Source organism: Calidris pugnax, unplaced genomic scaffold (assembly GCF_001431845.1).
Source record: "Calidris pugnax isolate Ruff unplaced genomic scaffold, ASM143184v1 scaffold75, whole genome shotgun sequence".
Taxonomy (NCBI): domain Eukaryota; kingdom Metazoa; phylum Chordata; class Aves; order Charadriiformes; family Scolopacidae; genus Calidris; species Calidris pugnax.
Window position 1 is genome coordinate 1,472,369 of NW_015090908.1, and position 15,138 is coordinate 1,487,506.

General features: G+C 45.6%; 1 protein-coding gene across 1 annotated transcript in view; it reads left to right on the top strand.

Annotated features, from left to right (window-relative positions):
• Window positions 1–15,138, top strand: part of HDAC4 (histone deacetylase 4) — a 283,789-nt gene that overhangs the window by 142,848 nt on the left and 125,803 nt on the right. Inside the window, exons 7-8 of the mRNA XM_014949239.1 lie at window positions 11,854–11,985; window positions 14,856–14,968. Of these exons, the coding sequence (XP_014804725.1) occupies window positions 11,854–11,985; window positions 14,856–14,968 (245 nt within the window). The remainder of the gene's footprint in view (window positions 1–11,853; window positions 11,986–14,855; window positions 14,969–15,138) is intronic.

Sequence of the window (15,138 nt, forward strand, 5' to 3'; positions counted from 1 at the left end):
GAAGCTGGTGAGGGGTCTGGAGAGTAAGTCTTATGAGGAGAGGCTGAGGGAGCTGGGGTTGTTCAGCCTGGAGAAGAGTAGGCTGAGGGGAGACCTTATTTCTCTCTCCAACTCCCTGAAAGTAGGGTGTAGATAGGTGGGGGTCGGTCTCTTCTCTCAAGTCACAGGCGACAGGACAAGAGGAAATGGCCTCAAGTTACACCAGGGGAGGTTCAGGCTGGATATTAGGAAAAATGTTTTCACTGAAAGGGTTCTCAGCCATTGGAATGGGCTGCCCAGGGAGGTGGTTGAGGCACCATCCCTGGAGGTGTTCAAAAGACGGGTTGCTGTAGTGCTGGGAGGTATGGTTTAGTGATGATGCTCCTTGTTTGTTGTGCTGGTGTCTATTTTTGTCAGTGAGGTTGACGGTTGGACAAGATGATCTTTAAGGTCCCTTCCAACCTAGAAGATTCTGTGATTCTGTGATTTCTGGTGTGTTAGCATCTCCCCAGCATAAAGGGGCTTTGACGTCCTCCAAACCCTCCCTTGCTCCTTATTTCAGGGGACTGGACTTCTGAGATGGAGCTTGAGGATCAGTCACCCTTCTTGGTGTTACAGGAGGGGGTTTCTGCAGGAGAGGGGAAGTGTCTGCACATCTCAGCCCTTTGCTGCTTCCCACACCGAGTTCTCAATGAGACTCTCAATAAAAGCTGAACTGAGGGTGCTACATGTGCCTAATCACATTATTAAAAATGGAAGCAACCAGAATCAGTGTTGTTTTGGAACAGGAAGATGTTGAGCTGATTTTGGTGTTTTTTTTCCAGAATGCTGATGCTTGTTCTTTTCGGGCACCAGCATTAATCTTCTGGGGACTGCTCTGTGATACGTACAAGTTCACTTGCAAGGTTCAGGGGAGAATTTTTTTGTTGTTGTTGTTTAATTTTAATTTCAACTCAACAGCACTTCAGTTTCTGGTGCAGTGATATCCTGCAGAAATCCCATTGCCAAGAATGTTAAATTGCTTGGAGGAGAAAGGTTATTTTAATTTCAACTCAACAGCACTTCAGTTTCTGGTGCAGTGATATCCTGCAGAAATCCCATTGCCAAGAATGTTAAATTGCTTGGAGGAGAAAGGCTCCGGAACAGTCTGGTGTAAACAAGAGGCAGGGAAGGCTGGAGCCCATCCTAAATAAAGTTCTTTATTCTGGGTGAGCTTTTTGGATTTTTTGGCACCAGGCACAACTTTGGCTTTGTGTTTGTAATTTAAAACCACCATATCGTGTAGGCAAATTTTATTAAATTTGCTTCAATATTTTCAGCTCAAATAACAGAACCCATCACAAGATAGTTCTGATTACAGGGGCTGGATGTCTTGAGCGAGTGATGTCTTGAGGACCTGAAGATGTCCAGCATGGGAACCAGTCAGGGCTCGTGACGTGCTTCTAATGCATCCTCTCCCCCGAAATCCTACCCTGTCTGATTTGTTTTACTGAGTTATGTTCCTGTTTCTTGGCCGTTTCGTTGCTGCGTGAAATCGTTTTCCTGTCAGGCTGCTGGCTGGCGCGGTCACTAATTGCTTGAATCCTGTTTTTAGCCTGGCTGAGGGATGCATTTCACTTACTTCCCTCTATCTAAAGGCTTCGAGACCCTTCAGTTTTTTCTAAATGAATTAAGAACAGTTCATTTGGTGCTGCTCACTTTTTGCTGTTAAATAACTGGATTAACACAAGGATTTTTGTTTCCTCTTCTGTGTAGATTCCTTTATTATATACATCTTTCCTTTAGCGTATGCATTTTGTTGACAGGGGAAAATAGAAATTACCTTTCCTGCCCACAAATCAAGGTTGATGTCTTCCAAATTTAATGTGAAGCTTCGTTACGTGCTGCACTGGGACCCTCTGAGGAGAATCTCTGGAGAATCATTTTGGAATTTTAGCCTGGGTTGGGGCAGTCTCTTGTAGCCTGGTTTGGTAACCCCAGGGATTGTTTATCAACAGCCTTCTAGGAGCTGCTGAAGTCATTTTTAAAGTAGCTTTTCACTTTCGTGTTTCTAAGGAATACCGTGTCCTCGTTTTCTCCCCAGGAGCGAGGTTGTTCGTGGCATTCCCTGCTTTTTGGAATTTGAGCAGTGGACACATTAAAACAATCTCTTAATTTGAAAGGTGGCATGACCACCATCATTGAAGATTACCATTCGTAAAAGAAATTTACAAATTTCAAAAAGAAGATTTGTAAAAGAGAATTATTTAACTTTTTGACGTGCTTTTCCTCCTGCTTACGTAGGATTTTTTGTTTGGCTTTGGTTTTTTTTCCACACCCTGTTGCAGGGCTGGACAATAGGTTTTCCACTTACTCCTGCATGGGGGTAGGCTAAGGATTCCTCATGTTCGTTTGCACTTGACAGCTAACAAGGATTTCTAATGAAAGCCACAGCATTTCAATTAGTTGTTGATAAAATCAGGAGAAGTTTTGCCCGACTTGAAACCTTCTAGACCCACCTGGGCACCGTGCGTTGGCCTTGCTGGGACACCTGAACTGGAAACATTCCCCTGCGTCTACGTTTAAACCTGACCCCAAAGAGAGAAAAACCAGCTCATTTGTTGCGAGGTTCATGTAAAAGGTGTTGTCCCAAGCCATACGTGTGAAAGGGGCTGTGTCTGGAGGACCTGTGGCCGTTGTGAAGCAGGCTCACATCTCACAGAATCAGAATCACAGAATCTTCTAGGTTGGAAGGGACCTTAAAGATCATCTTGTCCAACCGTCAACCTCACTGACAAAAATAGACGCCCACACAACAAACAAGGAGCATCATCACTAAACCAGACCTCCCAGCACTACATCAACCCGGCTTTTGAACACCTCCAGGGATGGGGCCTCAACCACCTCCCTGGGCAGCCCATTCCAATGCCTGAGAACCCTTTCAGGGAAAAAATTTTTCCTAATTGCCAGCCTGAACCTCCCCTGGCGCAACTTGAGGCCATTTCCTCTCGTCCTGTCACCTGTGACTTGAGAGAAGAGACCGACCCCCACCTCTCTACACCCTCCTTTCAGGGAGTTGGAGAGAGCAAGAAGGTCTCCCCTCAGCCTCCTCTTCTCCAGGCTGAATAACCCCAGCTCCCTCAGCCTCTCCTCACAAGACTTGTGCTCCAGACCCCTCACCAGCTTTGTCGCCCTTCTCTGGACCCGCTCCAGCACCTCGATGTCTTTTTTATGGTAGGGGGCCCAAAATTTGCAGCTAAGCAGGTGAAATTCTTCTGAGCTTCTGGCATTTAAAAGAAAGAAAAGGGCAAGTGAAAGGATTTGTCAATAATTAAAATGCTGGATTTGTCAAGAAAGGCGTACTGCTCCTCGGAGTCGGTTCTGATCGCTGGAATGTTTTAAGTGCTTTGTTTGATGACGGAGATTGTTTAGAGGAAAATAGAGTAGGCTGAAATCCCGGTGTGGTGTGGGAGTATAATTCAGAGAAAAATCTCTGAGCTTTGTAACGGCACGGCGTGTCACTCGTGTTGGAGAGCATCTTTGCTTTCCCACCCACGTTGTCCTTCCAGATGGTGTGGTCGGAGGGCTGGGCAGCTGGCTGTGTCCCGGGGACCCCCGCGCCATCTCTGGGGTGTGCTCTGCTGCCAGGAGGCACTGACCCACCTGAGAAATCCCTGTTGTTAGAAATACCCTTTCCTGCTCCCAGTGGGGGACGTTAGCCTCTCTAATCCCAAAATAACTCCCCAAAGACAAAAATCACTTTATTACTGTGATGCTATAGAATAGCTCTTTGGACCAGCCCATTGGAATTTCAGAGAGCAGCAGCAGCAAACCCAAGTGCAGCTGGAGGATACCAGCAAGTGCTGGATTTAATCCCTCCAGGTTTTTTTTTCTGACAATCAGGTCCAAATCCATGCTGTCACTCCCCTGTTTTTCTTTGGCACAAGCAGTATGAGGAAGAACTTCTTTGGGGTGAGGGTGGCAGAGCCCTGGCAGAGGCTGCCCAGGGAGGGTGTGGAGTCCCCTTCTCTGGAGATCTTCAAGAACCACCTGGATGGAGTCCTGAGTGATGTGCTCTGGGCAACCCTGCTTTGGCAGGGGAGTTGGACTGGATGTTCTCTAGAAGGTCCCTTCCAACTCTGACAATTCCATGGTTCTGTGATTCCATGAATGCATCTGGGGGTGGTGAACCGTGCTCTGTGGGTGCTCCTTTCTGGTGCTGAGGTTTGCCTAGAAGCAGAAGGAGGGGATGGCCCTTTTCCTTGCTCAGGGCTCTGATAAAGCAGGTGCACCTTTGGAATGAGAGCTGGGGATCCACGGGCACTTCCCATCAAAGCACTTCTTGAAGAGCGCTGTCAATGGTGCATCAAAGGAGAAACCTCTTCCAGTAGAAGACCAAACAAAGTCTGGTTTGGTGTCAGCTTTGGGGAGCGGGGACTCTGGGATGCCTGGGACCTAGCCCTCAGTCATGCAGTGAACCCACCCTTCTCCTTCTTGATCCTCTCAGCTCCATCTCGGCTTCACATGGTGCATGGTTTCAGCTCTGTGTGTGTGCATGTACATATATATATATATATATATATGCCCAGGTTCTTTCTACCCAGAGCTGAGACACTTGTCCTTTAGGCCACTGCATCTAGTGGATCAAGGAGAATCAAGTCTGAGCTGGGAGAGCATGATGAGTCCTCTATGGGACATCTTTGACCATGAGCACTACATGAATGACATCTGGAGCAGTGACTTGGAGTAATTTCTCCAAACCAAAGTGCAATAGCCAAGCCCTAGGGAAGCTGTGCTTCTTTGGAGGCATGTCCTACTGGCTTCTCTCCTGGCCCTCAGCAGTTTTCAGCCATGTGTAACAGCGTGAGATTGATTTATTTGGTTTATGTTGCTCTCTTACAGTTCCTTGGAAGAGTATCCAGGGCAGGAGGAGGCTGGAGGTAGGGTAGGTCGACCATCCCATAGAAGCAGGCCAGCGTTGGGCAAAGGGAGGGGGAGATGCTTGTGGGACAGGGCAAGGAGAAGGGAAAAAAGGCAAACTGCACAGAGCATGTAGGGCAGGGCATGGACTTGGTCATCACAGACATGACAGGAAGGTTTCTAGGTCTGGAACAGTTTGCAGCTCAAAAACAAGTGCTTGGTTGTTTCATGATACACTGACAAAAGGTGGAGGGGACACCACCGAGGTTGTTTTGTCCCACCTGAGATTTCTATATATTTATAAGTTACATTTCAGTAAAATTCAGTGCAGTTCTTGAGTTTAAAATGCCTGTTGGGTGTTTTGGGAGGAGCCCTTTTTGTTGTTAGGAGATTGTCCCCAAAAGTTGTGGCCTCTGTGGGTCACTTGCTGAGGTGTCCCTGGTTTTGTAGCTGCTACATGCAGCCGGCAGCTCCCTCTGCTACAGCCAGTGCAGCTTTTTGGATGCTGTACCCAAATCGTGTGCTCTTCTCCTACCTTCTGCAGCACTTGGAGCTGTTTTAAACACTTTATTGGAGCAACTCGCTTGGAGGACCTTGTTCTCTCTTTTCAAGCCCTCATCCCCTTCCACATATCTCTGATCTTTCCTCTCGGATTAATACTTTGAACTGTGCAAAGCTGCTGTCTTTATTTAGGCTTCGTAAAGGGGAAGGCAGAGATGAGATGGGGCATTTCCACACGTCTGTCTTCCTAGTCCAGTCTTGGCTGCTCACAGAGGAAGCCTTGGTGGTGCTCCCTTACGCTGTGGTCTTCCATGGATTTGTGGTCAGGCAAGCAAACGATAGCAAAACTAAAAAACTAAAAAAAGCATTAACGTTGTGTGCTCCGTTTAATGGGTGTTAAAGCCTTCTTCCCACCGCTGAGATGCTGCTACTACTAAACTTTGGCATGAGAAGTGCCAAATATTGGCCTTGAATAAGTTTTCGTTTTAAGGACACGGTCTTGCATAAATAGCCCTTCTACAGGCCTCGTGCCAACAGTTATCAGCAAAGGAAGACTGTCCAGCGATATCTTTATCTGTCCCTTTCTAATCAGAATTACGTTCCTAGATGTATTATTTCAGGTGATGCCATCCAACATGGTACCACCATCATAAAAAATGAGTTTGTTTCTGCAGAAGAGCAGCCTGTCTTGGTTTTATTCTTGTTTTGCTGTCTAGTTTGATCATTTTCTGCTGCCCCTTCTGCACCATGGTACCTATCTCCACTTGATACCTTTGTGAGGGACCAGGTTATTCCTGTCCCACTCTATGGTGATGCCTACGGATATCAGCTCACTTGGCCTTCAGAGGGGTAATGGTGAAAAGATTTTCAGTCTTTTTGTTTGGGGGCTGACCTGCTGGAGAGCAGCTCTGAGGAGAAACACCTGAGAGTCCTGGTGGACAACAGGATGACCGTGAGCCAACAATGGGCCCTTGTGGTGAAGAAGGCCAATGGCATCCTAGGGGGCATCAGGAAGAGGGGGAGCAGCAGGTGGAGGGAGGTCATCCTGCCCCTCTGCTCTGTCCTGGGCAGGTCCCATCTGGAGCACTGGGTCCAGTTCTGGGCTGCCCCCTTCTAGAAGGACAGGGAACTGCTGGAGAGGGCTAAGCAGAGGCTTACAAAGATGATGATGCGCCTGGAGCATCTCTCTTATGCGGAGAGGCTGAGGGACTTGGGTCTTTGTAGGGTGGCGAAGAGAAGACTGAGGGGGGATCTGATCAATGCTTAGAAATACTTGAAGGGAGGGGGCCAGGAGGATGGGGCCGGTCTTTTTTCAGTGGTGCCCAGGGACAGGACAAGAGGAAATGGGCACAAACTTGAATAGAAGAAGTTCTACCTCAACAAGAGGAGGAACTTCTTTGCTGTGAGGGTGGCAGAGCCCTGGCAGAGGCTGCCCAGGGAGGGGGTGGAGTCTCCTTCTCTGGAGACATTCCAACCCCACCTGGACACGTTCCTGTGGGACCTGCTCTGGGTGGCCCTGCTTTGGCAGGGGGTTGGACTGGATGATCTCCAGAGGTCCCTTCCAACTCCGTGTGATTCTGTGACTGTAGGTGAACTTCGCCGTGTCCAGCTTTATCGGGTCTTCCTGGCTAGATTGGTCGTGATCCATCATTTTTGGAGAGGAGAGACCACACTGTGTACATTGAAGAGCAGTAAGCCCGTGGTCTCTTCCATGAAGCAAAAGATAATTTATCTTCAGGAAAGTGTTGGGTTGTGCAAAAGGCTGCTTTCAGGCAGCTCTCTCTCTCCCTCTCCTCTGTTTACCCACGGGGTAACCTGGACATTAAAAGATGGAGAAGGTTGGCCTTTGCCTGGCTGGTGAGGCTTAGGGTGAAGCTTAAAAATAATAGAAGAACGCAGCCCGTCTCAGCCCCCAGCTGCCAAAATGAAGATGTGCAAGGACTGGGGTCAGGGTTTTCATGGTCCATTGTTTGGGGTTTTTCTGGTAAATGCGGATGGGTAACGGGAACAGGGCAAACTCTGCCCAGGACTTTGTGTTTTTTTTGACTTACAGACTTTGTGTCAGATTAGTTCAGCAGCTTAGGGTATGCAATTCTAGGAAGAAAACAATGAGAATGACATAAATGTTGAAGAATTGGATTACATGGGTTCCTGCTGCAATAAATGACGTATAAGAGGGGTAACTTGGGTTTGAGCCTGTGAAAACTAGGGAAGCTTTTTGGCTTATTTTCTAGTTATTAATTTACTCAGAGGAAAACAAAATATTCTTTGTATAAAGCCTTTTTACAGGCCAAATCAAGTATGTCACTGCTTAAGAAATCCCACTGGCTTTGTGGAAGCTGAGCACGGGCTTCATTTGTTGGCTAAACAGGAATCAAAGGGATTTTTTGATAACTTCGTGGCGTTTGTTTAAAAGATTTCACCTTAACATTTAGAAGACCAGTAAGTTTTGTAATTTAGTTTCCAGTTCTCTTAAGTTTTCCCTAGTGGGGGAGCAAGGCTTTGTTTGGGCATGTTGCCTGACAGCGTGAATATTGGGAGATTTTCATTGGAATTGGTGTTCCTGAGAGAACGCTGAGCCTGTGTTGACCGTCTGGGCTTGATAGTTATGTGTTGCTTGAATTCCTATTTTATACTTTTGAAGGACAGCTCTCTTCAGCTTAAAAAAATATTTTTTATTATATGGTAGTTTAAAAAACATCTGAATAAGCTTAAATTATTATTTTGTGTTTTGGAAATACCTCTGTTGAAAGCTACGTCTCTTATTATAAATATGTAAAGGTGTATATGTGTATATTTATGCATATATATACATGTATATGAGACATATAAATGCCATATGTAGAATCTTTGAATTTGATACTGCCCTGGGCTGTATTCCTGCAATCTACGGAATGGTTTTGCCTGAAAATAGTTTTCTCTGACAAATTAGAATATGCCGCTCTTGCTATGGCTTATTCTTGAGGTGCTTTCTCATTTAAGGCTGTAATTTTCTATCTTCGTGCCCTTCTTGCTACACAGAAGGATGCTTTTATTGTGGCTTTACGTGTGGGTCATACCTGGTAGCGTTGGGTAATGGGTGACCCCAGATCTTTTGTTTCCTTGCCTATTTTTAAGGTGTTTCTAACCAATTCATTCATTTTTTGAAAGCCACACCATTGCTTTTCTGTTCCCAACAGAGAACTTACTTCAGATGGAACACCATGCAGGCTATAAATCCCCTATGAATAAAATTTGCACCAAAGTACAGTTTTTATTGTCATATTCTCCTTTGTCAGAAGACAGAGCCTTCCAACAGCTGTGCCACAGGCTGGGATTTCGTTTGCTGGGTGGCAGCGTGAAGGTATCTAAAATGGATGCATCAGCCTCGAGCTGTGACACCTTCCCATTTGTCCTGTAAAGTTCTTGACCAGAGCATCTAGACAGTTCCTAATACTCAGTATTTGGAACAAATTAAAGCTGTGAATTAAAGGATGTGGGACGAAGTACTGAATGTGCTCAAAGGCTGCTTTTAAAATAGTAAGTCAACTTCCGTTTTGAGGAGAAGTTTGTGCAGTAACTAGTTAAGAGTGTATGCTTGTATTTTAACTAGTCCACTCTTCTAAATATTGCCCTCCAAGCAAATGACAGATTGGCATTCAGTCCTGTGCCATTTTATATGCAAAATATAAGATGATTCCCCCTTTGCTAATGCACTTCATCCTGCATTTTAAGCATCATCCTGAGGAGTCTGACACTTTTTTTTAGTGCTCCCTTTATCTCTTGCAGGCATTTTTATGCCCAAAACAGTCATGAAAAGCTCTTCTTTTTTTTTTTTTTTTTTTTTTTTTTTTTTTTAAAAAAGTTTCATCAAAGAACTGTTTTCATGGCTTAACTTCAAGCATTTGATCTTAAATTCATCAGCCTTCTGATTTTTGAGCTCTGCAATTAACGTTGTCAGGCTTGATCTTTTCCGTGACCCAATGGTCAAAGCCAATTGTAGGGAAATATATCTGTAGCCAGACTTAGTGAATTCAAATCAGTTCGTAAACGCTGTTTTAATTCTTCTAAAGAAATACAGATTATTGGTCCTGGAGTGGAGGGAGCCGAGGGTATGGGGAGAGCACAGGATTTGCCCATTCCAGGGGATTAAGCCTCAGAGTTGTTAAAGAGGTTGAGAAATGGAAAAGCTTTGGGCCAGTTCACAAATCTCCTAACTGTCAGGAGCCCTCCAGCGCCAAAGCAGATACTTCGTGTATGCTCAGGAGATCAAAAAAGTTTACAGAGAAAATCATCTTGCAGGAGGAATCTTGACTTAAGGCTTCATTACCTTTATAAAAACTTGATAAGCTGCGCTGTGCAAACACATTCGGTGTTGCCAACTGTCATTAGCCCAGAGGCATTAAGGGGTTCCCAGAAGCTCTGCTTCAACTTCAGGAGAAATTAAATCTCAGGATTTGGGTACAGGAGAAAGGTTTTGGGTTTTTTGTTTTTTTTTTTTAAGAGATTCTCTCAAAGGTATGATGTACACAAAGCAAGCCAGGCTGTGGTCTCAGGAAATACATATGTACCTCCCCTTGGCAGCCCTGAATTTTCAAAGTATTTGATGTGGCTTTAGATACGGTTTAATTTTGTGGCTGTGATGATGTAAGCGTGTTGCTCCCCAAATACACAAGCCTTCTCCCCCCTGGTGTTGGCTTTGGCCTTGGCCACACTCTTACACCCTTTTTCTTGAGTTAACACTGGCTCCACTTGACACAGGCTCATCTGACTCCAAGGTGAGTTGCTTCAGGGAGGTGAACCAGCAGGAAAGGCTTCACCTGGTTTGGTTGTGGGGTTTGATTTTTGTATTTTTTCCCCCCCTCCCTTGGCGTTCTTCCCTAAGCCAGTTCACTTGGGGGTTGGATGTTTCGCCCCCTCCCGTGGCGTTCCTCCCTAAGCCAGTTCACTTGGGGGTTGGATGACTCCAAGGGTGTGAAACTGCCCATTTCAGCCAACACATGGAGTCTCAGCCCCACAGTGATGCTCCATTGCTGACCACGCACCAGCATCTTGCTTGTCTCACCAAGGTCCCAAAGAGTTGTGCTCAATGGATGTACGTCCAGCTGGCGGCCGGTCACTAGTGGTGTGCCTCAAGGCTCAGTGTTGGGACCATTTCTGTTTAACGTCTTTATTGATGATCTCGATGAGGACATAAGGTGTAACATCAGCAAGTTTGCAGATGACACCAAGTTAAGCAGGAGTGTTGACTCCCAGGAGGAGAGGGAAGCTTTGCAAGAGGATCTAGATAGATTGGATCACTGGGCCAATGCCAATGGCATGAGTTTCAACAAGGGCAAGTGCAAGGTCCTGCACTTGGGCCACACCAACCCCCTGCAGCGCTACAGGCTGGGGGAAGTGTGGCTGGAGCTGCCTGGAGGAAAGAGACCTGGGGGTTCTAGTTGACAAACGGCTGAATATGAGCCGGCGTGTGCCCAGGGGGGCAAGAAAGCCAATGGCATCCTGGCTTGTATCAAAAATAGTGTGACCAGCAGAAGTAGGGAGGTGATTGTGCCCCTGTACTCAGCACTGGGGAGGCCACACCTGGAGTGTTGTGTCCAGTTTTGGGCACCTCAATCCAAGAGAGATCTGGAGGTGCTGGAGCGAGTGCAGAGGAGGGCAACGAAACTAGTGAAGGGCCTGGAAGACAAATCATATGAAGAGCGGCTGAAGGAGCTGGGGCTGTTTAGTGTGAGGAAGAGGAGGCTGAGGGGAGACCTCATCACTCTCTACAACTTCGTGAAAGGACACTGTAGAGAGGTTGGTGCTGGTCTCTTCTCACAGGTAATTAGTGACAGAACGAGAGGGAATGGCTTCAAGCTCCAACAGGGGAGGTTTAGACTGAACATTAGGAAAGAATTTTTCACAGAAAGAGTGGTCGGGCATTGGAACAGGCTGCCCAGGGAGGGGGTGGAGTCACCATCCCTGGATGTGTTTAAGGGCCGTTTAGATGCAGTGCTGAGGGACATGGTGTAGGGGAGGACTTTGTAGAGTAGGGGAGATGGTTGGACTCGATGATCCCAAGGGTCTCTTCCAACCTCAATGATTCTATGATTCTATGATTCTATGATCCCGTAAGTTCAGTGTACCACTGGTTTTAGAAGCAAGTTGGGCAGAGGTGGGAAACCAGGGGATGGGAATGGTGCTCTCCACCACTGGTCCCACTTGAGTTCACAGCCAACTGTGAGTCTGTGTCGCTCGAGAGAAGACATTGCAGGATGATTGTTAGTTTTTAATTAAAATGCTATTGACTTTTAATGCCAGTGAACACAGATATCACGTAGGCTGGGACCTCTTCATTATATTAAGAAGTCTTTGCTCCAGTATTAAATGACTAATTTCGGTCAGGCTTCTGCAAGCGCTGAACCGCAACCTGCCTTTGCGTTAAAGTAAGAAAACAACCGAAATGGTATTATCCCAAACACTGTTTTGCTTTTCCCTTTTTTTTTTGTGCAGCGTCTGAACCCAATCTGAAGTTACGATCCAGACTAAAGCAAAAAGTTGCAGAAAGGAGGAGCAGTCCCCTCCTGCGCAGAAAAGACGGCCCCGTGGTTACCGCTCTTAAGAAGCGCCCGCTGGACGTCACAGGTACGTCGGGTAAGCAACAAATGAGGTGCCAAATTTGCCAAAATTAATTCCTGCGTTTCATTAACTGTGCAGTGTGGATCTTTTTGCGTGCTTCTCCGTTTTGGTGAATCCTGGAGGAAGTTAGCAGAGTTCAATGCAGATGGACATCAGCAGCATTTGGGTACCCAGCTGTTGAGACAGCGTTTACCAACTCAACGAGCTGGTTTTGGTAGTTTGTTTTTTTAAAAACACATAGACAGATGTAGATATGCCACCAGATTGCTGTTTTATGGGGTTTTTTTCCAAGCATTTCTATGATCTTCAGCAAGTGAGTCACTGGAACAGGTTGCCCAGAGAAGCTGTGGCTGCCCCATCCCTGGAGGGGTTCAAGGCCAGGCTGGATGGGGCCTTGACCAACCTGCTTTAGTGGGAGGTGTCCCTGCCCAGGGCAGGGGGGTTGGAACTCCATGATCTTTAAGGTCCCTTCCAACCCAAACCATTCTATGATTCTATGATTCTAAGAGGTTGTTGAGAAATAAAATTTCTCCAAGGTGATGCTGTTGATACCTGTGGGGAGGCCGTAATTCACAGCTGTCCTCCTCCAGCAATAAGTGCTTTACAGCCCCTGTTTGCTTTAGGCTTTGGGCAGACTAGCCCCTCATTAAGTAATTATGCCAAAGTTTGAAAGCATCTATGGCATTTTTTTATTCCGTATAGCTGATATTTCTGACCACTTACTTGATGGTTTCTTGTTGAAAAATAATATTCTTCTGGGAGTAAAGTTTGTAAGGAAAGATCCGAGTAAAGTAGGTTATATACATTACCATAAAGTTAATTCTTAGCACCATCTAGGGATGCCTCTGTGTAAGTACTTCTGTCACAGCTTTTCCAGACTTTTGTCTCACTTTAGAGCATGCTATTGTCATCCAAACAAACTCTGTGAACTCTCTTGAGGTAGCCCAGTGGTTTTTGGAGACCCTGGGGCAGCTGTGCACAACTCGGTGTCGGAGCATCTCTGTTTGCAGGGGGAAGAGATGATATTAACAGCTAAGCATAATTTATATCAGATCTGAAAACTGAATTTCCTTCACTCGTATTGCTGTGTCACATAGCTTTTAGGATACATCAGGCCCAACCATTTGATCCCAGTAATGCCTTCAGAAATGGGAGTAGAAGCTCCTGCCTCTCACTGAACATGGGTCTGGTTCAAGTAGCCAGTCTGGAGCCTGGGTAGAAAAACAGCTGAGTTATTACACTAAGAGGGGACTTCTGAATGAAAAATAACTTTTAAAAGAAGTCCCACTTCAAGGAGCAGAAATTGTGTTTAATCCCTGAAGAATACATCTTCATAGAGTCACAGTTGGAATGTTCCAGGTACTTTTCCTACATCTAGGCAGTATACACGAGATCTAATATGTTGTAGTTAATGAGATGCTCCCAGAAAAAGCACATATTTTCCATGCAATCAGTATATTTTTTCAAAACATTTAGACTCTCTGAAGTTGCTTTCCATGGAGAAGTTCAATTTCAGGTGCTCAGGTGGGTGTTACTCGGTGCTGAATTTTCTCGATAGGGATCTGCATCCCCAAATGCACAGCCAACAAAGAGCAACAAGACTCTTTTTTTTTGTTTTTTAAATAGTCTCTTTGCTGTTTTGCTGGAGGTACTTGCAAGGCTCGAAATAGCAGAATAGTATGTACTGAATAATGCCACAAAGGAAATAATATTATTTTTTTTTAATCCCCCAAATTGTAACAAGTGGCTTTTATTTCTCTTGGGGCATCCTGCAGCGATTAGGAGACTGCTGCAGCCTGAGCCATTGCAGCTGCTGGGAGATCCCTCTGGCACTGGGCAAATCCTGTGCTTGGGGAAGAGGAAAGTTCAGGGGGAAAAAAAAAAAAAAAAGTTTTAATGTTATTTACCTTCCAAAATAAAAGGAGAAACACACTGGAATCTGTGCCATATACCAGGTGAGAGACCTTCTGAGGGAAATTTTCTGCCTGTTGCGATTCCATGCTCTGTTTCTGTTTGTTGTTATTTCTGCCTCATTAATGGGGAGGCTTTGATTTCAGCCTGGTCATCTCTGTGATTCTGGTTACTGAGTTCACAGGGACCGTGTTGATAAAATGAGACTCTGAGAGGATTTAGTGTTTGGGTGATAACAGAATTATTTGGGGGGATTAACTCTGCCATGGGTCTTTTCAATGCGAAAGTGTTTTACTCCCTGAGTGGAGAAGACTTACCAAAAGAAAAAAAAAAAAAAAATGCAGTGATTTGAGACAGGTTTGCTGGTTTGGACCCTGTAAAGTTTTTGCCTGATTTTTGTAAAAAATGCTCAACCCTACAGTTCCAGGTCACTCAGGCAGCTTTTGTATCTCTTAAACGATTTAATTTGCCATCCTGGCAAAACGTCATCCTCGTGAGTCAGTCCCTGGGGCAGTTTTGGGGGACCTCGGTGCTGAGATGGTTCCTTGGGTCCAGCATGAAGTCTGATGCAATGTGTGGTGAGAGGGTGTCGTTAGGGTTATAGGCTAAAGAGGGCCAGAGAAGCACTTCTAGAAAAATGAAGCAGAACCAGCCAACATCCTCCAGTTTGGCCTCTTCAAGCCTTCCGTGTCTTTTATTATCTTGCAATCATATTTAAAGTTATTAATGTACTATCAGAGAAACCCCCATGAGGAGAAGCTATAAATATATTAAGTAGATACTTGGGCAGACCATTTGAAAGTGTTTGTCAGTATTTTAAGAGCCCTGGGAAGATTTAGGGGGGGAAAATGGGGAGGAGGAGGGTTGCTTTCCTCCAAAACAAAACTCAAGAGGTTATTATCTGTCTAAATACCATCAAGGAGATTGTTTGTAATGCTGAAAGTTGATTTTGGATGTGTTTCTAGACTCTGCATGCAACAGTGCTCCTGGATCTGGTCCCAGCTCTCCAAACAACAGCTCCAATAACATAAGCACCGAGAACGGAATTGCAGGATCAGTCACAAGTATCCAAGCAGAGGTACAGAGCCCTTCCTCACTCTTGATTTTTAATGCTTGTGTTTCTAATCAGTTTTTGCAGAGTTTTAGCAATTTGGGCGTACAAACCGGTGCGCACCACGCTTGCAAAAAAAAAAAAAAAAAGGAACCCACTAAAAAAACCCCCCAAAAAACCCCCCAAATCGGGTCTGG